The 27,900-nt window shown below is 39.7% G+C and overlaps 1 protein-coding gene across 1 annotated transcript; it reads right to left on the reverse strand.

Annotated features, from left to right (window-relative positions):
- Positions 1–1,857: 1,857 nt before the first annotated feature.
- On the reverse strand, positions 1,858–27,900 carry LOC124168659 (hormone receptor 4-like). The gene is made up of 13 exons (XM_046546922.1): positions 27,657–27,900; positions 22,745–23,231; positions 16,470–17,558; positions 15,547–15,695; positions 15,023–15,084; positions 12,557–13,042; positions 10,536–10,697; positions 9,830–9,961; positions 8,925–9,053; positions 8,632–8,760; positions 7,872–8,064; positions 7,410–7,537; positions 1,858–6,922 (listed from the first exon to the last, which is right to left on the reverse strand). The coding sequence occupies exons 1-13, from the start codon at positions 27,898–27,900 to the stop codon at positions 6,842–6,844; spliced, it is 3,471 nt and encodes a 1,156-aa protein (XP_046402878.1). The 3' UTR covers positions 1,858–6,841.

Consider the following 27,900-nt stretch of genomic DNA (forward strand, 5'->3'; position numbering starts at 1 on the left):
CAAACTACAGTGGAACCTCGTTAAAGCGAGTACGGGCTATAGCGACACCCCCGCTATTACGAGAGATAGCCGATGCACCGTCAATTGGCCCTATAATAAGCGTGTTGAAGAATTCGTTTTTACGAGACCCTTTCGGTGTTGGCTCTCGCAATAGCGAGGGTTTTACCGCCGGAAGACTTTTATGAAGTCTCCTTAACCTCTGTAATTGCTAGCGAACTGTTAGAAATGAAGTTAATGGAGTGCTCAGTCTCAAATTTGTGGTAAACTGTCGTTCGATAAATGTAATGATGACGAAACAATGCTTTGCATGATTTTTATTCAGTGCGGCGCTTATAAATTGTTTGAATAGTTAGTCGTTATTTGAGTAAGGAAATTTAGTGATGCAAAAAAACATCGCCTTTCGTCTGGATTTATGCTTACGTTTATCGGATAGATGTTTATCTGTCGCCACACCACTCCTGTTTCTGTATATCTGTTCGCAACAGGTATATTGGCTATTATTTGCTCCACCTCCGGTAAAGCGACAATTCGCTATAGCGAGTGTTTATTAGTGCACCGTGGGGTGTCTTTATATCGAGGTTTCACTGTAGATGTGTCATAGTTACCATACTGTAACAGGGTAACTACTAGAGCAAACAAGAGACTTTTTCCATCTCCGTGACGAGGCTGACAAATGATCTGGGAGCGTCAGAATATCCACAACTATCACAAGAAAAGTACATATTATGTATTTTGTAAAAAAGCTGAATCATCCATTTTATGCTCCTGAGAAAGCTGGTGAAAAGAACAATAGGCGTAAGTTTCCATGACACGTGTAGAATGAAGTCCCATATCTCTGCCGATGTTTGAGTAATCATTCAATAACCACACTTTGATCATCAAACTAAAAGGATGGCTAAGTCAAATTGGTCACATAAAAACTGGATTTTGCATACCTCTAATTAATAATATTGGGTGCATTCAGCCACAGTTAGCAATCACCCCAGATCACTGAGAAGGTGAGCGGTGTGATATATAATGAAACTGATCAACAAGAAATCATGGTACTGATCAGTCACCAGTATGGTGAGCAAAGGGTGATCAAAGGAAACCTTTGATCGCAACTGATCACCGAGTAGATGGAAGTGATACAAATGAGAATCACACAGCATACCATAGCATTCAACTTGCTCTCAAGAAATGATCTTGACATAATCACCCCTTAAGGCCTGTTTACACGGTACATTAACACGTACGGGTTAATGTCTAAATGTATGAACGCGAGAATGAACGCCAAAATGCACTGTGTAACCACCCAACTTGTACGAATGCATGCACAGAAAATAGAACCTGTTCTAATTTGGTTCATGCATTCGTACATGTTCCGTTCCGGTCCACAAAAATCATTCACGCAAACCTACATTAACTCGTACGTGTTAATATATCGTGTAAACAGGCCTTTATATGTGAACGATTTAACTTTCTCCCGACGAATGGCTTATGCAAAGAGGTCTTGGGTTTTCATCCAGGTTAGATTGTCCATCTACATCATTCCTGACGTTTTGATGAGAGACCGTTGAAGGCCATAATGGTCCTGGTGGCCATCCAGCCAACCATCAACGTGATGACAATGAATTAGTAATTCATCAAAATGTCGGCAAATATGAGATGGAGTATCTAACCCAGATGGAAACCTGAGAACTGTTTACATATAATGACCACCTGAACACTGAGAAAGATGCGGCTGAATACACCGTAATCTCTTTGAGATATATAATGACACAGGAAGAAACCAGAGCCAACCACAGGTCTAAAAAAGTAAAGGAAGAACGGAAACAGGACAGCCCAGATGATTTAGTAAATGAAAAGAAGAGAACATGGACCTACTCATGGATTTTATTTTAAATACACAAGCATCAACTTTTTTTTATCCTTACAAGGTTTCATTTTCTACAAACACTACAGACTTCAGAGCCCCCCCTAACACAGAAAAAACTTAACAACCAGAAAGTGATAATTTTTAAAGAGGTTATCTTTCTCTCACTCTCCCTCCCTCTCATTCACAGTATAATAATTACAAATAACTTTTTGTGGATTTTTTTTACGTATTTGGTTGGTGGTTGTCAATGTGGTTTATGAAATGGATTGGTTGGGAGCATGGTGAACAGGGAACCTTAATATATATATTTATATAGTTTTTTTTAATGCTTTAAGTAAAATTGTGTCAGTCAGTCATTGCTTGGAATTGGGAGGACAAAAAACATCTCTTTTGTCACTTAGAAAAATCACATGACATCAAGTTTTCATTAACTACACCACAATCTCTCTACCACAAGCCTTGGAATCTTGGCTAACAGAGCTCCTCATTGTAAAAGATGGACTTAAAAAAGTGAAGGGGAAGGGTACAGTATAATTGGATGCGCTTGCCCAGGCAATGGCCAGCCTAGGATATATGAACAGTCTTCTCAATTTCAGTTATTTTATCGTATATTTTTTTTTCTGCTTTTAAAATTCACTATCTCTCCTCAGATAGTTCGTACGTGCATTTACAGTCAAAATAGCACAGTTTACTCATTGAATAAAACGTTTTCCTCAAAATTGTGGGGTAGGGTACTCATAATATGTGTGTATAAAAAAGAAGAATCGAGAAGAGACTACGTACAAGGCATCAAACACAAGTTTGATTAGTCTCCATTTTGCAGTCAAAATGGTGCAAGACACTTCTCCTTCATCGGTTTCACAATAATCTTTTGCGAACACATTTCATATTGCACCAACGTTTTCCAGATGAAAGAACCCATCCCCCTCTACATTTATAATTATGTTTCAGACTATTTTAAACCCTTCACAGTTCTGAAATCTGCCTAATTTCTTTCCTTAACATGTTTACAGCCTGCGATCCCAAGTTTGGGTATTCCCATGCTCCCTATGGGTAATTAGTCAGTCTTCAAATACAAAGGACATTTGTGAGAAAGAATATAGCTGAAGAATTGTAAATGACAGTCACATCCTCCACCGCAAAACAATTCTGGGGACAATGTCTCATGTAAGTATGGCCCCAACAGGAAATTTTGGTAATTGGAAGTGAAAATAAAGTAGTTTCAGGCTAAGAGCTCCATCATATTATTGCAACTTTGAATCCAACAGTTAGTTATCCAGAAAGATGTCTGCTGTTTCCAGCATAAAATAAATGCAGAGAAGAGCAGACAAATCACTATAATAATATTATAGACGCGAAAAAGAATTTCATTATCAAAGCCAAGGGTAAATTTCATTTTATAGCTTCAAAATACTGTCAGCTCTAAGCCCTAGTAACAATCAAAATTTAAAAATGCAATGGAATTGAACATGGAAAATTATATATCACAATCATTAAATGTTGGCTCAGTGTGAGATATTGTTCATATTTAAAACTCATCTATTCAATTACTGTGAGTGTAAAAAGATGAACTAGGATAAATGCATGGCAATCTTACGTGAAACAAACAAATCTGTCCAATAATTGTTGAATGCATTATGAATATTGCATCTATATGATGAGGCAGCAGACTTTATCTTCACTTAAAATTACCCAGAAGTAACTGAATGTATGTACAGGAGTAACGGTATTGTCTCAGTGGATACCAAAATGGAAAAGTACAATGTTTTCAAGACAAGAAAATGCAAATGAAGGATAGGAAAGTATTTCAAGACATTTCATGTAAACTTCTAAGCATGTCCGCAATTACCATGGCAGTGAAGAAATGATTGTGAGGATGAGCTCACAGGGCAAAGTAGCTGTGAAAAGGAGTAGAGGAGGGTTCAGATTCAGAGCTATGCATAATTTTTCCTTTTGCTGGGCAGTACGCAAAATATCGCAAAAAGTGTAGCAGCTTCAAGAGCTTATATTTCCTCATCCGCATGAGTCAGGAGTCACTCCTTAGCAGAGTCCCTTATCTAAGACAACATGGGAGTTTACTTACACAATCATCACTATTTTTATCAACATTTTTTTTCTGTACAAATCCTTTTCTTAAGCAAACAGTCATGTCATTAGTCAATTCAAAGGCTTGCCGTAGTCAAGGAAATCCAAGCTTTTGGCGAGGAAGTTTATCATGGGTTTTTCCATTGACCCAGTATTTTTTCGGCCATCATAAATCTCATCATCATATAGATATAATATATATGTATATATAATATGTATATAAATTCTCTGACAATACTGACAACAAACATGCAATATATTATTTTTACACATCAGTAAAAATTGCCTCATTAGCAAATTCTTCTCAATCGAAATTCACAAACTTCACAGTGTTTCACTCTCGGATATATTCATTGACAATTCATCTCCATGAGATGATTGTACCTTTATACAATGTCCAACACTTTTATACACAAAAAAATCTTTCAGATGCTTTTTTTAATCTCTCAAACACACAAACATGAAAACAAAAGAAAACAGGCAAATATACAATGGACAGAGAACATGGAGATCATGGTTTTATTCTTCTTGAACCTACATTTTTAAAACTTTATATATATTTTCACGTCTGCCTCAAGCAAAAAAAAATTATCCAGAGGAGAAGGAAATGGAAAAAAACCATATCCCGAGGTGATCCACAAATTCTCTGCATAAACTTGTGTTGGGGGCTGTGTAGTGAACATTTTTAAGACAACACTAGGAAGGGGCAAGCAAAATAAAAAAAGGAATAATGCTGCCGGTAAAGGAACAAACTCTTTTGTCGTTAACCGACAAACGAAGAACAAATACACATGTACGACACTAGCGCAAACATGCAGTGGCTATTGGTAACTGTGGTCTTGTTGAGCAGTGGGCAGTAAACAATGGGACAAGTCCTTTCTTTACGTGCTAACGTGAGAGCAAGTGCTGAGGGGAACGTGGAAGTCGACACAATTGGCAGAAGACACCCACTTGGCAGCTAGTCGCTTTGGCCTGCTTTCACTTACAAATGAACTATGAAACAAAAGGAGTGAGGCAAGAAGCATGAATTTCACTAGAAAGCCTCTTGCATACATTTTATAAAACAAGTTTGTCCAAATTTTGTACAAAATATATAACTCTCGTACGATGCACAGTAGAATTAATTTTGTAAAAAAAATTGCATCAAACTCAACATCTAGTGACAAGAGAGATTTCTTTCACTAAATAACAACAACAGGACATTTTCTGACAGGCTCCTTGCTCATGATTGCCTGAGAGATGTACCAAAAGCACATTCCATTTCAAACAAACTCAAAACAAGAGGCAAGTGAAGAGAGAGACAAAAATGATATCTCATAATCAAAAACGAAAACGTTCATTGAGACTGTAATCCATTGACCCTCACTGCAAATGTTTTTAATTCATTGTAACAAGTGAAAGCATTGTATCAGTATAAAAAAGGGAATGCAGTTTAAAAATTAAGTGGAACATACTGTTTTTGAGGAAGATATAACTTATGGGAAAAAAACTGTGTATAAATATGAGATGGGCAGTTAGCAAGTTGAGCAATATCCTCATGTGTCATGAAGAATTTAATGCGTGCTTGCTGCAGAGCCTTCATCAGCCTTGTTTTGGTCCTCTCCACATTGTTGGTGGCCTTCTTATTAAGTGCAGTCTCTTAGCGGCAAGGTTTTTTTCAATGGCCAACCATTTTTCTTAGGCAGTCAAGGAAACTCCACCATACGCTTCTCCAAATTGTGCCATGGTTGCATGCCAAATTCCTTATTCCCTTACTCTGGACATATTTTCGTCTCCACACCACTCACTTTCAAGAACAACATTATTTTTTGGGCATTGTTTCAGCCATTACCATCAACGACTTCATTGCTTCTTGAGGGTAACCAATGCCAACATTGTCAGGCCTCTTCGTCTACTAGAGTCTTCTCATTTGCATCACACAAGTATTCTCTGTACAATGTCCTAGGAAATGCATTCCTACATTACCAAACACATTTCACAGAAAGCTAGTTACAAAATATGAATTATTTCCATTGCATACATGAAGAATAAAGTGTGGGTAACACTAAACCACCGTCTGTGTTTTTTTGGAACATATTTAACCCTCCCCGCCTATTCTCATCAAATGTAACACAGTGGAAAATATTTCCTAGACTGATATAAGACGGTCACTCTGATTCAATGTAAATGGTAACTATTGTTCCTGAGCTCGGCTATTCATAGCTTTATGCCAGGCGGTAATGAACACTGTAGTGTCGGCAATCAACCTGCGTTGATGCAACGACTACGAGAATTTGGAGATTAAGCCGTGTGAAACAAACTTCAACAGCTATGCATCTCATTCGGTAACTTCTTCCACAGTCCATTCTCCTGAGGAAGTAACTCACAAGTGTGTTCGCTATGTACACAAAAGACTCAGGAAAAAAAACCACATGAGTCCTTCAACACTTGAAAACAAATTTACAACGGCAAAAATTTATCACTGGCGTTGAACACTGACACCCAACCCCTATAACTGCAGCCATGACAATGAAACAAACAGACTTCTCTCAATTGTCATTACAGTTCCTTGCACATCACGTGCAATACTGGGCGAGAGATTTTTCACAGTCGTGAGTCTAAAGCTGCGATGCCATGAAGATAGTCAGTTGGTGCCCTCAGAGCACACACCAAACTTACCTCCGCATGAAGAGGGTTTTGTTTTGATCGCCAAAGCCCTCACTCGTCCCAACAATTTGGTCAAAGACCTAACTTTGTTGCTACTGGAAGGGATCTAAAGCAATGCTGCTTTTTCCGTCCGTCCGTCTGATGTATGCTGACATCTCACGGGGTGCTGCAGAGGCCTTGGGTCTTATCAGTCACCAAACAGAGGAGTAACGGGAACGTCTGCTTGTGGCACGATGCCCGTGATGGCAAGTACTACCTCTGAATGGCTGAGTTGAGGAGGAACGGAACGTAGAACATCTTGCTTTCAAGAAGGAGGGCAGCTGCTGATTGCACCTAAGGAGTTAAATAAAGTGAAATTTTAACCACTGGGCAAGTTAATCTGTGCAGTGGCGCAGGGAGGGGGGGGTTTTGGGGATTAAACCCCCCCCAGAGCTCAGAGAAATTTTTAAGTTTAATCCATTTTACTTATTTGGATCAGTATTACTGATAGAATAGTGTTAGGATTTATGAAATATCCCTAAGAAAGCCGTAAAAGTTTCCATTTTGAACCACTATTCTTCAAATGTTTTTAGAGGAGGGCCCCCTGCAACTCCTGCTTACCCTGGAAGGTATGCAATACCCCCACACCCGTAAGTATTAGTTGCGCCTAAAACCCCCCCTAGCCTTATTCCTAGCTGCGCCCCTGACTCTGTGGTCATAGAACCTTCAATAAATGTAGAAATGAACTTACTTCATTACTGTATCTCCAGAGCCATAACATGCAGTTTGAATTTCCAAGTTATTCAGAAAATGAAAGATGTAGATAGAACATGATACTAACCTCTGGCAGTCTGAGTAGAAGTTCATGGTAACGAGTAGGCTGCTGGGGGAAATGATGGTCAGTGTAGCTGCGAAGGCAAGCCATATACCTCTCCTGTATCATTTCCAGTTCTCTTGAACCACCTCGTCCTGGAACAAATGAATTCATTGAGCATGCTTTTTGGTTTAGATTGCAACTAAGTAAAATAATTTTTTTCTCACTATTATATTTGATTTATTTATCTACTTAATATAGAAAATCAATAATTGTAACAAAAGTATGTAACATTTAAATAAATTGCACAGTATAACAAAATTTTTTACATTGTGACAGTTAAAAATTAAATGCATACTAATTAAATTAGCATTATGGCCCTACTAAGACACTCTTGGCTTATCAACAGGCGCCCTTTATAATACATATCTTAGTAGAGTTATTACATATCTCTAGCAATATTATCACATGAAGGAAATGTAAACAAACCTTGATTCAGCATGGTGATGACTTTGAGGCAGACGTACTCCTCCATCCTCAGTCTGATTCGACGGAAGGCGAGGGTCACATGGGTGATTCTCTCCACCATGAGCCCAACGTCTTGCCTCAACTGATCCAACGTGATTGGTCGACCCATCATGGATCGGAGACACGCTTGCAATGTACACAAGTTATTCGAAACCTGAAACAGATGAATGATTATTTTATACTTCAGATATTTCTGATGCACGAAACATCTTTTTGAATTTTTACCCACTTGTACCAAGAAAAGTAACCACATAAATATTCATACTTCACTTAAGTTCCTGATAAAACCCTACATTTTGTACAGAAGAACCCCTCCGTGCAAACTTATACCATAGTGTTTTGATTAAGTAATGTAAACTTTCCCATTAATAGAATGAAGTTAAACATAAGTATATAACATGAAATCCAATAAAACCGGATCCTATTAAAAATGTTTCACTAACCTTATTTTTCTGTGACAAAATAGTATTGGAAAGGTAAATTTTTATGACATTGACTGGCAACAAAACAATAAAATTAGCTTACTTTAATAAAATTTGGAACTTTTAAAGAGGATTTTTTCCCTCAGAAAATCAAAAATTCCCTTATAAAATAAAATAAAACAGTATTGGCTAGTATTTGAACAAATCTTAGGCCTAATTTGATGTCAGAAAGAAGATAATGTAGCAATTGAAATAAAAAAACTGCTTGAAGAATATTTCATAGTACATATATTTCTTACCTCTTGAGGAAAATCTGCCTCAGTTATTTCCCCACTTTCAACTTTATGTGAACCATGGATGGCCTTATATGCAGATGTGGTAAGAACAAGAAGTTCATGCCATTTGTGAGTTAAAAGTCGTGTATGAACCTGAAAAAGTCACAAATATTAATTATATGAAAATATTTGGAGATAATTGATAATGCCTACGAATCAAACACACAGTTTACTAAGGAAAATGTACAATTCCAACTGCTTTAACCTACTTAAAATGAAGTTATAACACAAACATTTAAGAAAATGTTAATACTTACTTCAACGGGAAGCTCCAAGTAAAATGGAAGACGCTTTGTCCACTGAACTAGTTTGTAGACAATTGAATCTCCAATTTGACAGAGCTTTTCTGAAAGGTCTGATTTATGATCAAGAAGCTCATCCAAGTTCTAAAACAAAAAGAAGAACAGGTCAAGTACAATTGGATTTGGAAAACTAGCCACAAATACATGATCAAAAGAAATCGTTAACTGCACAATCCAATACCTCCCTAAAATGGCATTAAAATTAAAATACATCAAATCCAAGCATCTAGGAACTTAAGTAAGCATTCACACAAACACAATTGATCCAAGACATATGATAATGATGGACTTGCATATATGTACCATGATTTTTGCTAGACCATAAAAACTTCTCTTTGGCAAAGGAAGTTGGATACACTAAAATCCTCATGAATAGATCTAAAGTGAATAGAGTGAGATTCAATTACTCGTCACTGTAGAAAGATAGACATCTGTGATATTCCCCATAAAAATGGATAAGGCACCAACATTTTTCCAGTTAGTATTTAACTGATTGACATCCAAAATGATGGAATGACTGTTGACATCCACTTCTAATGCCATCAGACAACAATTTAGTTAGTTTACAACAAGTTGTTGTTAACTAGCAACCTGACTAAAATTTTACTTAGAATTAGAAATCAATTGTGGGTTTACAGTATATGATAGCAACTCTTGTGTAATAGCCAATAAAAATAACCCCAAACATCCTGATCAGGAATTTCAGTTCCAGATCTGACTTCACTACATAATTTCCTGACCTGGTTTTTGATGGGGAACTGGTATAAAATATTTGATTGGATTGAAATAGTGCTAAGACAACTTAAGTATCAAAAGAATACTGATACAAGGAAACCCAAATCCATTTGATGGGCACTTACCCTCAGAGTGGCAATATCCTGGAATTCATCACAGTCACATAATGTTTGAATCATGGCCTCAAATGGGGGAGCTGTACGGTCTCTAGATGAACTCACGACTGCATGATCCAATCTCTGTCTGAGGTGGATTACCTGAAGAATTAATTATGGTGAGATGATGACTTACAAGGCCACTTGCAGAGAGAGAAGTTTGAAAGAAACATAGTGCCAACAGAAGCTTCCACCCTTGAGAAGGGATGGCATTTTTTTTCTTTAAACAACCCCGAGAAATACATGAAGGACTACATTTTAAGTAAAAATGTAATTTAAGTTTTTTTTAAATAAATCACTACTTTATATGTAATTCATAATTGAAAACTTAAAATTTTTAGGGGAAAAAAAGGGCATATTTTCAAATGGGTTTTCAGGAATAACTAAAAAAAGACTAAGCCCTATCATAAAAATTTAAATGAACAAATAATATAGCTAATAAAACAACAAAGATAACTGAGTATTGAGGAATGATCAAAGTGGAATGGAAGTGAGTTATGGTTGGTGACTGGGATTTTTTTTTGTGAGCACTCGAATCGATGTATTTGTCCAAAAATAATGGAAAAAGGACTGATTTTACAGATATAAAGATCGTGAAGTTTTTAATTGAGCTTAAGATGGAGATTAAGGCTGATTTCCAGCTTCAAAATCTAAGCAAAATTTGGATTCCACTCACCTCGCTGGGATTGGTGAGAGCTGTCTTGAGGATTTGCCCGTTGACCAAATGATGTGGCGATGGCTGTGATTGTGGCTGCTGCTGCATTGTCTGCGGTGGTTGGATCTGCTGTGACTGCTGCTGAGTATGTTGATGGTGGGGAGATGATGGAGGTGGCATTGCCTATGCAGAAAAATAGAGAAATCACAATAGAGACAGGGAAAACATACACCACCTTTCCTTCACCCATCATCAACAACTCATTCACCTCCAGAAAGTGAAATGCTGACCTATCATATACCGCCAGTCTTAGGTGGGATATAATATTTTTAAACATAGCTATTTTTTATTTAGCATGGCATATTGGCTTCATCACTAATATTTGACATAGCCGTAACATCATGCTCCAATGCTGTATATTAAGAACTGTAAATTTTTAGGAATGTACGTATGTCATGCGTTAGTTATGTTTGTTTTTATGTAACGATTATTTATGTTTCTCTCTAATGTAATGAGAGATTTTTTGTTTGACGCCTTCAAATGTCTCTAAGACTATATGGAAATAAAGACTACATTATTACTATTATTATTACCATACTTTGCACATAAAATCGTCAACCAATAAATCAACCTCCCTACACCAACCTCATTTAGTTTTAACAAATCTTCACAATGGATTTCAAACAATTTCACTTCTATTTTTCAATAACTCATCAATAAGTATTATTCTCGACACTAGCCTCTCACAAGTGGGATTTTACTCATTAAAGGAGTAAATAAAGGTTATAAAATAAAGATAAACGTAGTTTAGCACGGGGATTATTAATAAATAACCTGGCTAGCCCTCCCTCCCACATTGAACGCTTATATTCAGAACAAGGCCTTCTTCATGGATGCTGCTGATAAGTCCCTGCAAGGGTTTTGTATGACATCAATTGACAAGGTTGCACTGAATGTGTTGAGAAGTTTTTACAGTGGATGAGGGCCCGAGGATACAATGCTCCAGGGCCAGGAAGCATGTCTGAGACTTATTCGCCTAGTCACCCTGAGGAGGGGTTTGGAGGGGAAGGAAAAAAGTAAACAAGCACCGCCATGATGGGGATCCAACCGTCCCCTCTGGGATGAGGATAGGATTGGAAGGGAGGGGATAAGGAAACCCCACGCCATCATCACGCCTGGGCTACGGCCCAGTGAGAAATGGGTGGTGGAATCCACGTGCAACCCACGTGGAATCCACGTTGAGTGGTGGATATATGGTGGTGGTGGATATTGAGTGGTTGGACCCACGTGGAATCCACGTTGATTTCAAGTGGATTTGTGGTGATTATCATAAAATGTTAAACAGAATTTCTAATTTGTGGAACTTAACTCTCTGGTGACATTGCGTCATTTATCATCCTGAAACCACGCTAGTTATGTGAAAATGTATCGCACATTCTATTTTTATATAATTCGTGGAAAGGCAGCCATGAGAGCGCATGAAAAATCGTAGACACATATATAGAAGGTTTAGCTATAGAGTGGTTGAGGTTTTAATGGTTTTAGGACAGCACCAACTGCTGTTTTAATTTTTCCACCAAATTTCCACGTGGGTTCCACGTTGATTCCACGACCAAAAACACGTGGTATCCACATTAATTCTCCACGTGGGTTCCACGTGGATTCCACCACCCATTTCTCACTGGGGGGGGCCACTACTTACCGTAAATGTCTGAATATAGTCCCCACTTTTTTTCCAAAAATGCCTGTGGCAAAAGTAAAGGGGGGGACTAGATTCAAACGCATTTTTTTAACTTTTTACGAAACTGAAGCCTCAAAATTAGGGGGGGGGGGAGTATATTCAGAGGGGGACTATACTCGGAGAAATAAGGTACGTAACCATAATTTGTTGTATCTACAGAAAGGAAAGATTTTCCTATGGCGAAGAAAAACCCTATGATTTTCCGTAGACTTAAGTATGTAGTTTTCACAGTGAACCTAGCTCCTGCATTGAACCAAATGCCTCAATGCCCACTATGTACGTACTTCCTAAGCAAACTCACCTGCGTTGATCCAACGTTGGTCCCGGCCCCTTGGTGTAGGTGCGTCTGTTGCTGCTGTTGGTTTTGTTGTTGCTGCTGCTGTTGCTGTTGTTGTTGCTGCTGGAGGTAGTGGTAATGCTGGTGCATGTGGTGTTGGGGGCCGTTGGGGAGGTGATCTTGGGGTGAAGCGGCCGAGATGGACGATGAAGAGGACGATGACGATGACGAAGAAGAGGATGATGAAGAAAGGGTCGTAGGCGTTGGGGTGAGGCCCACGCCAGTCGTCCCCATCAGTGTGGTCTGCACAGAGGATGGTAGGCCTGGGTTGCCCCCTACCGTGTTCCCACCTCCGGACATCAGCATCATCGACTTCTGCTGCTGTTGCTGTAGGCTCGCTGCAGTCACAACTGCAGCTGCATTCACGACTGCATTAGCGTTGATGCTTCCCTTCTCTGCTTTCACCTGGCCGTTCTTGCCTCCCGTTTTCTTATGCTTCTTGTATTTGACCTGCAGTGAACAAAGCACAGCGTGAAGAAGTGACATTTCTCTTGAATTGTAAATAGTAAATATGAGAAACAAGTCTTGTCTCTGTAAACATGATGGTAACAAAAAAAAACGTAACTTCTACCAGAGTACCTAAACCAAATTGTACTTGGAAACAGTAATATGCATTGCTTCATTTGTGTCACAAATGGTGGAATGAAAAATTTAGTATTATGTATCTTCAATTATCAAGCCATAATGATTGAAAATATGAAATACCTAAGTTTTATCACCAAAACGATTTAGTGAATGCCCCCAGTAATTTTATTCAAACTTTTAATAAACCCTCAGCTGCTGAAATATACGTTGATTTTAAAATTACCGTAGAATTATACATTTTTTTGTAAAAAAGCAAGAGACTTCTGAATATTTACTCACATAAATACAACTGAGTAATGCTCAGTTCTGCACCCTATAACTACACCTTGGGTTGGGTTTATGCCCTGGGGTGAATGTTATGCTCACAAACTAAAATTATAAATTAAATAAAGTAGTTTTATGACCAGTGCACAGATAAAACATTGGCCTTCAATGTTGAGAGGTGCTAAGAGGGATTAGGAAAACAGAAAATGTGCCAAAGGAGAACAAACATATCTCCCGAGATAGGATCAGTACCAAAAATAGAAAGTTTTTTTTTAAATTTTTCGTTCTGCAGTCACTGGTGACCTCAACAGATGAATGTTCAATGCCTTCCTTGGCACTCGGATTGTGCTTCCTGGTTGGCCCCCCCCAATGCTCAACCTACACTTTCACTTCGAGGCAGCAAGAGAAAGTCACTGCTGTGACCTTAATTCCCCTCCCTCTGGCAAATATCCCAGCACCTCCCCCCTCCAACCTCTTTTCTGCCAGTGGTTTCATGCTCCATGACCAAACGCAGATTTCCCTTTTCCACTTTTTCACTCTCTAGGGTCGATGAACCCATTATGAAAGATGAAAACTGCCTTCCTCCCCGCCACATCAAAGCCTTTCAGGGAGGAGGAGTTTGGATAGAGCTGGAAGTTTTCTCGCAACCATCATCAGATGAGATGATGTTGCACAATGTGACAGTGAAATTGAAATAACGTGACTTACACCTGGTCATGAAACATACTGTATACAAGAAAGGTGGCGGTGTTCAACGGACTGTCATGACCTACATTTCGGACTTTATGATATCAATTCTTTGATTTGAAAGACATACAATATGAATGCACAAGTGGTCCAAATGTGGATGCTCCTAAAATTGCCCAAAACAATTTGCACATATCTCAAATTCTAATGAATATCACCTAGCTGAATTAGCTTCAGCTTCATGAACGGAATCACTTTTGTTGGGAACCTTAGGCATATTGGTTCTTTATTTGGAATGATTAAACCAACATTTACTCAAATAAATTTTTCAACACAAACATCTTATCCTTCTTCAACATAACTTTCTCACAACAGAGCTAACTTAACTGATTTTTAAATCACTATTTTATGCCTGGAGAGCCTGCCTGTACATAAAAATGCTTCAAGTAGCGTCCATTGCGTGAGAACTGCCAATTCTGATCATCATTTAAAAGTAGAACACCATTCAAATGTCACTTAGTAAGGATAATAAAAACTCAAAAGTTTCAGAGGTAGTAAGCATAGCAGATTGCTACTTTGTAGGGATTTTTTAGAGCATTATACTGTTACTCTCATATACTTCAAGTGAATGCCCTGTAAAAGTATAGAATCAGAGGTGGACTGTAAGTATACAAGAGATTAGGGAGTTACTTGAAACACCAGTACAAAATGTGTTAAATTCGGAAAGAGTCAAATAAAAGATTATATTGAGATGAAAGAGTATAGAAAAAAACAGTAATTTAATGAATAAATTTACCAAAAAAATTTAAATATGTTTTAAAGATAAATAGAAAATAATAATTTCTAGCTAGTAAGCACAAGTTGGTGAGACAGAGTATATACTATACACATTACCTTATACAGGTTGTACACAGCACCAGAATTTCGACCTCCAGGCATGCGATCTTCTCTCACAGCTTAGTTAAAAAAGAAAAGAAAACAAAGAATCATTACAAGTACTAATGAGAATCATTTAAAAAATACATATTTCAGTATCACAGTTTGTACAGATTTTTTACTTTTCTTCATTCGAAAAAGAATAAACAGTTCTCAGGATAACACAATCTTAAAATCTTAAAAGATATTAAATGGAACTCATTAATGAAGTTCCTTTTTCCAATTATGAATGCTAATTGATTCAATGGAAACACAAAGAAATGAAATATGCAAATTAAGTTATGACCATTATTGAATTATTAATGAAAGGAATGATGTATTGAAAAATTAGTTAGAGCATACAGCAATTATGAACTCAAGGTAATACCAAGTATGCATCAAAATTTTAACCATAGGGACATTTTGAGACATTAATATTGAATGAAAAAAATATAAAGGAAAAAAGAATGGACAATAATTGGAAATAATAATCATATAGTTACCTTGCAAAACCATTCCTTGCTCAATACACTTCTTGAAGCGGCAATACTGACAACGGTTTCGCTGGGCCTTGGTGATTTCACAATTACCATCTGCAACACAAGTGTACACTCGACGGTTCTGGACTGTGCGCTTGAAAAAGCCTTTGCATCTGAAATTGGACAATGTTAGATCAAATTATTGCTTCACTTCTACTTTACGCTTTTGTTGAAAAAATTGTATATGAAAATGAATAATGTGAGGACATTTCAGTAATCAAGAATGGGGCACAACTCAATGAATGACAAAGTAGGTAGGATTCCAAAGAAACAGATAATATGTAGTAAGTTCAAGTTAATATTCTGATAGGATGTTAATACTGATTAGGGCACTAATATTTCCCTGAAAGATTCCAAATCCCTAACTTACTCGCTTTATACATATTATTTGTAGGATCCCGGTCAAATAACAATACAAGAACTTTATAAGCTACTTTTAATGGGAAGGGTAAAATCTTGTTGATTTTCCTTGAAATTCCCGTGACGGTATTCAATGTTAATGGTATTTTATACCACATAAAATATACTGAGGCAGGAAAAATGTAGTGGAAAGAATGCATATTGGTTGAAGAAAACAGGTCCTCATCAGGCCTGATGTGCCTGATGGTGACCTAGCGGTTGTAATGTGTTGTATCAAAGTAAGACTTGTGGAAAAAAAGCTATATTGATTTCTTCAACCAATACATATGCAATTTATGCCATCAGGGGAATTCAACTGATGTTCACACAGCAGAATTCTAATTATAATTTCTTTGTTTCACCTAATGTCCAGCACTTCTTTGGGAACCCCATCTGTTATGCTACAACTTTGCATTAATATTCCTAGGTAATCAGCTAGGAGAAATAGCAAAGCAAGAAATAGTATTGGAAGCAAATGAAATGCTTACCCTTCGCACGTGATGATTCCGTAGTGCAGGCCCGTTGCCTTGTCCTCACAGATCATGCAGATCATTGGCTGCTCCTGCTCCTCGTCGTCAACCGTCGTCACCGAAGACGAGTGCACGGTGGGCGTCACCCCTGACCCTGGCAGGAGGATCACCTGCGATGCACCCCCTCCTGGCACTCCACCCACCTGCCCACCTCCTGGCCCATCCAACAACATCAGGTCATCCCCTTTATTCCCACCCTTCCTCGGTACCATCCAAGGGGAGGACAAGTTCAGCGCCTCGGAGGGCAACTGGCTCAGGTCACCCGCCCACAGCCTCTCCATGTTGAGCGGAGGGAACCGCGGTGCCGTCGCAGCCTGGTGCCTCGGGCTCGGATGGTGGTGGTGCCCCACGGAGGTCACCACCGCAGTCGGAACACCACCCCCACCACCACCTCCCTGGTGCTGGAAGTGCCCCGGAAACCCACCAACCCTGCGCAAGGGGGGCTCCTGGGAGAGCCCTAGGAGTCCCCCAACAGCCACAGACTGCCTTAAAGGGTCGTCGAGCGTGCTGACCGGAGAGGCGTCCGGTCTCTGCCCCGGCTGGGACCACACCATGGTGCGGATTCCACCAACCTCCCCCATCACCACCGTGGGGGCGCGCATCCTCATGTTCTGCTGGGACGAAGACGTCGGGGCGGCGGACGTGGAAGAGGTCGGCGTCGCCGAAGAGATCGTCGCCGAAGACGACGGAGATGAGCTGGACGAGGGCGAGTTGGGTGGCGGCACCTTGTTTCCCCCGTTGACGTAACCCCCGCTGATCAGCTCCGGCTTCACCCCGTTGATGCGGAAGGGGGGCGTGGTGGTGGAGGGGGCGGGGGACGAGGGGGAGGGGGGCAGGGGGGAGGCGGGGAAGGAGGAGGGTGGGGCGGGGTGGGACCAGAAGTTTGGGGAGGCCTCCGCCTTGCGGGGGGAGGAGGCGGGGCTGGGGCCGCCGCCCCCGTCGAACACGACCCCCGCGTCCTCGCTCTCTCGCTTGACCCGCGGGCCGTCGTTCCCCCTGGAGGCCACGGGCGAGGGCAGGTCGCCCCGCTCCGAGTCGGGTTTCATCCTGAAAGGAAACGATAACATATTATTATCATTATCTAAGTACAGTTAAACTTGATTATAACGAATTTCAGGGGACCATCGTTCTATTTTGTTATACACGGGATTTCGTTATATCAATAATAAAGGATTTTTCCCTATAAATCACAGGATTGCGGGCTAATATTCCAGATATCGTCTTTATTTAAGCAACAGATCCTTAAGATTTAATCATCGTCCTACCCTTTCCATCGAAAAGGGAAGGATTAGATCAACAGTTGAACTATGTTGTGATGGCCACACGTGAGAACAACTGGTGATAAGGCAAGGAACGGTTAAGTAGCGAAGATAACCCTAATTTTTTTATAAAAAAGGAAATAATTCCCTAAAGGACCAAAGAATAGTTCGTAATATCGGGGATTTCGTATCATCCGCACTCGTCACACGCGGGGAAATTAACATAAGTGACCACGGGAAAGTCCAAGGGAGCGGGAAACTCAGCTCTCGATTGCCGGCTAAGTGTTCCACTAGTTACGCTACATTGCATTACCATGATTTCGGTGGGGGTTTATCCACAGAAAACTTCTTTTGACTTGGCCTACAAAAATGCCAAAGCAAAGGGAGTTAACGCCTATTCATTTACACTATTTTCTGCGCCCAAGAAATTTTTAGCTGACAATACAACCTTCGCGCGATTTGAGATCGATATTTTTTATATTACATTTTCCACATTTTCGTATGTATTTGTGGCAAAAATAACGAAAAGTGGTAAATGAATATTATACTCTACTTGATGAATTAAGCAGATACGTGAGGGTGCAGAATACAATATAAATTCATTATCCTGCCGTTCATAATGCAGCTACAGCAGGCGTATCACATTGCGGAAGTTTTATTCGGTTCTAACTCCAAATTAGAGTGATGTGAAACACTTAAAACTCAACAAATAAAAAAAAAACATATGCACCAAATTCCTTAAATGTGGTTTAAATCAAACGAATACATTTGTTATAGGCTCTCTGAAACCACATTTACTACACGAAACATTCCGTCACTTCAAACTTAGGAATGAGTACGGAATATAGATAAGAAAATTTGATACTAATCCTCGAGAACCCATTAGATTTGTTGGTTTTCGAATGTCCTTTACAAAACGATAAAACGTCTCCCAATTCATTCAATCTCTGAGGGATAAGGGCGGACGCCGCGTTTGGCAAACGCGCTTATGTGTCGTGCGTGTCGGCCAGCCTCGACTTTCACCACTCCCACTTTCGCTGGCCGATTTTTCGTGGCCGGTTAAGTGCACACTGACCCTGAAGGTGGAGGTTTCACTTTCGCGCGGCACGTGCCCATTCGTAGAGATCGCTTTAACCCTTCATTTGCCGATGGTAAATTTCAAGTCTTCCACTCGGTGCGGGAACATTTGCTAAGGTAACCAGAGCCTTTTTTTCTGCCGGGAGTGGTAAAGTACCCTTGAAGTCCCCGGGCGAATCTTTTCCCGAGGACCCGCAAAGAGAACCCCACCCGCTAAGGGATGGATTAGTGGAATATCGGATAACTGTTTCAATTTTTTTAGTCAGTAAAATTCTCATCATCTCAAATTTTTAGCATTAATAAATCAAGCATGCATTATAAGTAGATTTTTTCTACGGCTCACGCGTGAATTTAAAGTGTTTTTTTGAAAGAAAAATAATGCCATTTTTATACAAACTTTTCTTTTTGAGAACCGTCAATTTTTACGAATAATCGATATTTTGGTTTATATTTTTTGTTGAAAATGCGAGATGTTCATTTTGATTAAAATATTTTGCTTGAAATATCAATCTCGACAGACACTTTTCCATCAATAACCCAGGAGCCACCAAATTTTGACCGGACAGTACGTTTCTCACTGCTGAAGGGTTAATACAAGCGGAAATGGGGATTTTCACTCAAATCCGAAATCACAACAATTCATTTAAATAATTTGGTGTGTGGAAGGGAAATATGAAGTTACGACGAAATAGGAAAACTTCCTCTTTAAGTCATTCTCTCATAAATTTAAATTTCAAATGAAACAAAATAACGCGAAATCTAGCACCATTTTCTATGACTTAAAGACGCAAATATAGTGTCGGGTAATTAGTCCGTTAAGATAAGACAGCTCAAAGTTTAGATAAAACGGCTCAAAGACACGCCAGGCTGAAGAGTTTCGGAGAAGCGAAAAACAACACGGAAGAAGCTTGTGACGTCATCAACTTATCTGCGAAAGGGTTAAGGCCATTGATTTTTCGCCGCGAATAGTACGAGAAGTAGGCTTCTGATTAAAATAAACTGAAAATTACTGGTCTATCTAATTTTAAAAATTTAATTATTTAATTTCAATATAAAACAATGAAAAATCTTTGAACATCAGTAAAATTTCAACCCTATCAGTTCTCAAAGTAGATGGATTTTGAGGGTAAACCTTCCTCTAGCAAGGGTTATGACATTAATTCATCTCACATAGCTGAGTGAAAGAGAATAGATCCCCTTTTTCACACTACAGTATAAGGAGAAGTTATATTTCTCGCCTAGATCACCGAAGCAACCTTATAAGGAGCAGAGTGCAGCACAGATGAAGTGCTGAGTCATTCGTGAAAATAATGGTGTGAGACGCAAGTCCGTGAACGTCTTGGTCATCGCTAGCCCCTTTCAATTTCACAAGCAACGCGCATGACATATGTGAATGCACGTACCCATAACCTCCAGGATACTTAGAAAGCGGGGCTGTGTATGAAGGAAAAGTAAATTTGACATGGTAGCTCAGAAATAAAGGCTATGAGAATGGGGCCAGTTCCCAGAATATTCATTAAGTAATGATCGCAAACTTTCGGTTTCAATTCTCAAAAAGGGAAATAATTAACTTTTTCCCGTGGAATCTCTTTCGGTCTCGTAATCTTGGATTTCAAACACATTACAAAGGTATACTGATAGTATATTTTTGCCACAGGCATAACTGTGTCGATAAGTCAACGAATGTTTTAACGATATGAATGAAAATACGCCATGACTAAAAAAATAATAAATAGACTTTTAGGAAGTTGGACAAAGTAGATTGCAAAATTATTATCCATGCCAGAAATGTCTTAAATGAGAGTATTGAAAAATGCACTTCCTTCGTAATTTTTTGATTAAATTTAAGTTTCCACACAGCTGTAATAAAGAATTCCGATAGATCATATGTTTAACACAGAATTTTCACTCTACGAAAGCTGTATTGTAATTTTTTTCAAACAAAAAAGAATACCTTCTCATGGCAATTCATATAAGAGTCTTTGACGGAATTTGGCGTGAATTTGTCACTGTGAAACCACCTCAAGAAACAGCGTTGTCCTCTTGTGGAGAAAATATGAAAAGAGGTCGTCCTTGGACCGGAGAATTCTCGATTCCTTGACCGAGGGCCAGCAACATTTCGAAGGAGTGTCGGTCGACAGTTGGGAAACAAACGCCGATCGGAGGCGAATATAAAAGCAAGCACCTCCATCGGCTTCGGCAGAAATTGCGTCACGCCAAATACTCAACCGCCAGTGGCGAAGAATTAATTTCAATCCATTATCTCGAGGCGTTCGGACCGCCGGGTTCAAGATCGAAAAATAAACCTTTTCAATGATCGTTTGGGGTGGGAGCGTGACAATGAATGCAGGTTTGACCCCGATTTCGTAACGTAACGCAATGAGCTCACGGAATACACTCGGACGAACCTGAGTATGTATAATTGATATGCGGAGAATAATAGGGGGGATTATAGATTTGGCAAATTTCTTCAGCGTATGGGGACGACTCATTCCTTCATTTGTGATAGGAATTCCTGCAATTATTTTTACAGCTGTTGGGAGGAGATTCTGACCAGGATAATAATGTATTATTGATATCCGGAGAAGTATCTAGGGGAGTATAGATTTGGCAAATTTCTTCAGCGTATGGGGCGACTCATTCCTTCATTTGTGATCGGAATTCCTGCAATTTTTTTTCAGCTATTTGGAGGAGATTCTGACCAGGATAATAATGTGTAATTGATATCCGGAGAAGTATCTAGGGGAGCATAGATTTGGCAAATTTCTTCGGCGTTTGGGGACGACTCATTCCTTCATTTGTGATAGGAATGCCTTCAATTATTTTTACAGCTGTTTGGAGGAGATACTGACCAGGATAATAACCGAGCTACTTACTCTACGCAAAATATATCCCATTAGATATAAAAACAGCTGTAGTAATTTTTCCCACTATTCACAAGACCAAAATGGGTTGAAAATTATTACACCACGGTTCTTATGAGACAGAAGAGCTATATGATGGTAGTTGCATGACGCGGAATGCTGCACCGCTACTATAGCCGTTTTAATCTTATTACAATGATTTTACATTACGAGAACTCGTAAACAATCGATCCTATTTATAACCCATTAACTGGTATCACTATTTACACCGCCCAGTTACGTGAATTACAATGTAGTTTTAGTCGCATCGTATCGCTTCACAAATTTAAACATTTAAAAGCACTTTTGGTTTTTTACAAATAACTCTAATATCATTGCAAAATCATTTTTGACATACTGTGACTAATTAATACAAAGGTATTATAGTTCAATAATTTAAAAGACGACTGATCTCTTTGTTTATGAACGTTTTGTAGATGTTGTTTCGAGGATGCGATTGACCTAAGTAAATAACCATGGTGATTCTACCAAACTACTTATTAAAATTAAAAACCCATTTAATTTCAAAAATATTGATGAAAAAAGAGCCGCTGGTCGCCACTTCAATAGAAAAGGATTAACTCATCACCAGGATGTCCCAAAAACAGTCAATAGAATTTTTTTGTTCTTATCCAATTAATTTAATCTTTACGAATAATTTATAACTTCCTGAATGTATATTGCCATTTGATGTTGCCCCTAGGTATGAAACTACCTCCTCAAAACCAAGACAAATCTTCCTTGAAATTATCTACTTTATATTTCGCAGTGGCCCAACGATTCATCCTACTATACCAATGTTACCATCACAATACTATCCTCGATGCGTCGGTCATGTTTGCAAATTACACCTGAAACTCCAGTGCCGCCATCGGTGAGTTGAGTCTCGAATAGCATCCACCATAATTGAATACAAAATTGCAGACACAATTGAACAAAAAATTCATATCAAAATTGGATCCAAAATTGGATACAAAACTTCTACGGGACTCACCTCTCGCCGTGGACGAGGCCCATGTCGGCGGGCGATGACCTCGCGGGCTGCGGCGTCGGAGGTCCCCTTGACACGGGGTCACAGCATACTACGGCCGGAGGCGAAGAGGATGAAGATGTAGGGGTTGCGGCAGGTGCTGGGGGCGAAGAGGCCACAGAAGAGGCCGAGGATGAGGAAGAGGATGAGGAGGAGGTGGACAGTGCTGCCGCGGTGGTGGTGAGCGGAGACGAGGGCGTGGTGACGGTGGGAGTGTTGGTGGTGGCGGTGGGCGAGTTGGACGAGGTGCATGGCAGGTGGTGCTGCAGCGGAGGCGGCGGGGGCGGAGGCTGAGCCGGGGGGCTGGCGGGGGCGGGCGTCGAGGGGGGCGAGAGGCCCGCCCCCGCGCCCTCGTAGCCCCCACCGCCCCCCGCGCCGCCCCCGAGCGAACCGCCACCCCCCGCGGTCGCGCTGTCCGGCGACGAGGTGCTCACGTCCGCCACGCTCTCACCTGGAAACAAAAGAAATCGAGAATTCGTAAATTAAATCGAACTTATAAAAGAAAAAAATCCAATAATTTATCTATGGAAAAAAATGGGGAAACTTATGATTTTTAAAAAATAACCCAGTTTTGGGGAAAAATAGTAGAATGTATCGGTACTAAAAGATCATAGGAAGTTTGTTTGATTAATTATAAAAAAAACTATTGCAGTTAATAGTGATGACGCTGGTTTAACAATTTTTCCAGCATACCCATAAAACATGGGTGGCAGTAAATGTAAATTGGAAGAAAGCTCCTTCACTTAATAGTGAATCGAATCGAACTTATAAAAGAAAAAAATATTTATGAAATTCATTAAGAGGACGCTTTACCACTGAAAAAAAAAGAATACTGGTCGCTTTAGGTGATGGAAATGTCGTTTTCAAAAAATTGTAAAAAAAGCTACCAACAGATCCACGCAAGTGAATTATTTTATTGATTATTAAAAACTATTGCTGCCAATTGTGATGATGGCAAATAAAAGCAGATACATAATAAGACAGATGTATTCCACAATAACGTACACAGCTGGTAGTTCATAGATAAATAGTTATAGCTGCGAATGCCTATAAGAGTTAGCAGCAGCGAAGCTAAAATGGAAGGAAATTCCTGAATTTCGCACAGAAAAAAAATAATAAATACTTTTATGTGCCAAAAAAGGAACAAAAAGTCTTTTTTTAATACACGCGCTCGATAGAAAATTCGTCCGCCTACATGGCGATTTGAATCATGGACCAAAAATACACGACGCTGGGCGCAAAATCGAATTGGCATTGAGAAAGGGGCGGGAGTCATCAAAATCTTCCATCCTATGCCAAGGTGGCGCACCTTCGACGGCGCCATCTTGTTTCAAGAATCTTCAAAGCGCACGGGAGAGGATGGGAGGGGGATATTGGATGTTAGAAGCGAGGAGTGGGATGGGAGATCGAAAGAGGACGAACGCAGTGCAAAGAGTAACACACTCTCACTTTCCGAAGGACTAACCACTCGGCAGGAAATGCCTCGCATACCGCGTGGTCCGCTTCGATGGGTTTCGCGGACGTATCTTCACTTCGGGTATGGTAACCCACAGTCGGAGAGCTATTTCAGACGCATTCACGCACCTTTCGTTACGCCTTAAGCTGGAGGTTTGGGGCGGCATCTCAAGGACACGCGTTTTGGTCCATGAGATACTGGGCTCCGGGATGTGAGCAGTTTGCGTTATGTCAGCGGTGAAATAATTTTTCGTAATTTTTCAACAATTTTATTTCACGCCAACCGGTTTTGATGTTAATTACACGCTACCCTCATGGAAAGCTCAATTTCTATCGGCTTTGATGATAAATACGACAGCATATTCTGTTCCACGCACTCTTTTCGAAAAATTTTTGCTGACATCGATTAATCGACGTAAGATTAAATTTAGTGGAAATCATTAAGTTTTTCTTTCACAAACTTGGTAATAAAAAAATCACCCTTCCAATGCCTCCAATCATCATGTTATATTAAGGTAGACAAAGAAAAATGTTTTATTTAGAAACATTTTTGATGCAGACTTGAACCGTTTCGCGTTCTCTCCATCTTAATAATGAATCAAGTTGGTTGAGCGGTTGATCCGTTGTGCATTGTAATAATGTTATTGTTATTATTTGATTTTTGCCTTGTTTACACTTTTAGCTATTGTAATACAGCAATAGGACGCATTGTTTCAAATAAATCAGTTTACATAACAGATTAATGTCATCTCTCAACCTCTGGCATATTCTCTCTGAAAAACTCTAGACACGACACCAACCCGATCCACTCCGAAACTCGAACGAAAAATGTTACAGCTACACGAGCACGCATAGTTCGGGCAATCACGCTTCTGGGTCGCGACATCCATCCAATCCGCCGTTGTTGAGGGCTTTCACTTTCCCAAGATTGGACCGAGCGAGACGTGACAACGCTGTACGAGACAGATAAACTTGAAGTTGCTGTCGCGGCCGCTATGCTCCCTGACGGAGGTCACGACAGCTGCGGTAAGGAAGAGAAGCAAAATATACGATATAGTGGCTAACCGCAAGCAACAGGTCTCTCTAGGCCGTTCAGTGACCATTTGATAGCAAGAGATTCCAGCAATGCAATGAATTATTGCGAAGCTACTCAAGGAGTAGTGAACTTTAACTGACCGACTTAATCTTGACCAGGTAACTTGGGAGCCACCTGCAGCGGTTACAGCTGGTTGGTTGGAGGATTTTTGAAATTTGATTTCCGTGAAACTTCTAAAACGCTTTTTACTCGTCGTAAATCAAGAATCAAATTTTTTTAAATAGCATATAATCGACTATTTTTATTAATAATGAAAGCAACGTTCACATGCAGTCTTATGCAGCTCGATAGTCATTGATATCAGTCCCCATCGTGCCTTCATTTGATGGAGGAAACCAGTCTGTTTGCATTGAAATACAAATGGGGGGACAAGGCGGGAAAAAAATCCCAAGACTATAAGAAAAATAAATAATAAACGTGAGTAAACCATTCTCTACACCCTACATGGACTTTGAGAAGGTATTGTAAAGTCAGAAAACATTGATTAAATAGGATTTTCAGCAGATAGGTACATTCGGACGGAAAGAATCACTTGCAAGAACAAGGTGGCGAATATTGTACAAGTTATGAAATTATCAAGGAAATAGTAACATGAAAGGAAATTCACATTTTTAGAGCCAATAGATAGCTTTGTTCAAAGGGAGAAGAGCCTTTAATTTACACATGAGAATAGCTGGATTATTGTTTTCGAGATCTTGGTAGCCCACTTAGACGAATAAAAGTGGATCCTCCGAGAACTCTTTGAATTTACTTCTGGACCAAGAAGGTCTTCTAGGCGGAGCGTCGCAAAAATGATTTGACGACCTGTCACGTAGTTTGGTTAGCTCACCGGATAAACTTCGTGGCCCCAATTGGAAAACAGCCGGTGAGCCATCTTTCTAGGATACTTTCCTTATTGCTTGTGACATTAAAAATAGTAAATATTTTTGGTTACATACAGTGATTATAAAAAGTGACTAATTCCCAAAATGAGATTTTATTGTAAAAATGATTCCTTCTAATTTTCAAAAGAGAATCAGCCTAAAGTTTGTGTTTAGAAGTATTAGAATTATAAGAACTAAGCCACCTTCACAATTCGAACATAATCACTGCGTCTTGCCTTGTCATAACAAAAGCAAACATTTTGCTGACTCGCTCTAATTGCAAAATACCTTGTCAGTTTGTTTACACACACTAAGCCTTGAGTGCAACTGGAGTTGAACAGAAAGTCAACGACTTGACTGGAGAAGATGAGGTCTGGAGAGTTTAGAAGTAGCCCAAGATCATAAAAAGATAACGAAGACCAACCAACCAAGAAGCCAACCTTCGTATTAGCTCCAGGGGGTAAGAACTCTGGAGGGTAAGAAGTCGTCGCTGTCCTCATTAATTCTTGGGGACATGGACAACGCTTTGTGAACATAAAGAGGATTTCACTTAATTTCAAGTATGAAAACTGAAGTATGCCCCTTACTTCATAAGCCACGATCGATGTAAATTGAGATACTTAGCAGTCACATACACAACAACAATGATATCCATCTAAACAAAATGATAACATCCATCTTTGTTTGTAGAAACTGTATTCTTTCCTACATTATTCATCCTCTCGACATAACAATGGAAACACTCGGTAACAATATCTCATATCTAAAATCTACAAGACTAGTGGAAAACCTACCTTAATTGGGGGAATATCATGGCGCGTATTGTAATAGCGTGATGGCTTCAATTTCACGCAAATCATGTTTTCAATATCATGGAAATATGCTCAGCACCCTCATACTAGGAGGGATCAACAAAATGATAAAAATCAACTGCTCCATGGGCAGTCTCCCGACAAGATTCCAGCAAATTTATACAGGGTGTTTCAGGAGGAATCTGCAATACTTCAGGAGGCGTTTAGGGAGACATTTTTAAGCATTATTTTTTTATAAATCTTGGGTCGTAACATGGTAAAAATTAAGGTTATAAACCAATGTCGAAAAAATACATGTTTTCATGGTAACAGCAAAGTTCATAAAAAAATGTTTACGTTGCCATAGCTCAGTAACTGAGGAGTAGCGACTCCATGTTTGTAGGATAAAAATGTACGTATTTAATGGTGTAATAATTTCAATTTCATGCCGGTCTTGGTGGCGTCGGGGCAACTTCACAACCTGCCGACTCAAAGGTCGTAGGTTCGAATCCGTCTGGGTGGATGTACCATCATTCAGGTCATGGATTTGTGGTTGAGAAACAAGAAAAATTGTAAGAAAGGACTATCTAGTCCAAAATTCGCTGGTAATAAAGACGACATAATTACAATTGTTATTCTTATTAAAAAATTCTTGAACTTGTCTGCCCTACCAGCTCCTGAAGTATTGCAGAATCCTCCTGAAACACCCTGTATAGCGTTCACGTGCACCTTTACATCGCACGGCCAATGATAACCTCCGTGAATGACGAGACACGAGTCGATCACCTCCTCGTTAACTTTCACTCCCGATAGAGGGCAGGCGACACACTTGAACCCACCCATCCCAGCCACCTCTTCCGCACACCAAGAATTCCGACCGACGACGCCGTACTGAGGAGACTTCAACGCCTGCAT

This window comes from Ischnura elegans, chromosome 12 (genome assembly GCF_921293095.1).
Source record: "Ischnura elegans chromosome 12, ioIscEleg1.1, whole genome shotgun sequence".
NCBI classification, from domain to species: Eukaryota; Metazoa; Arthropoda; class Insecta; order Odonata; family Coenagrionidae; genus Ischnura; species Ischnura elegans.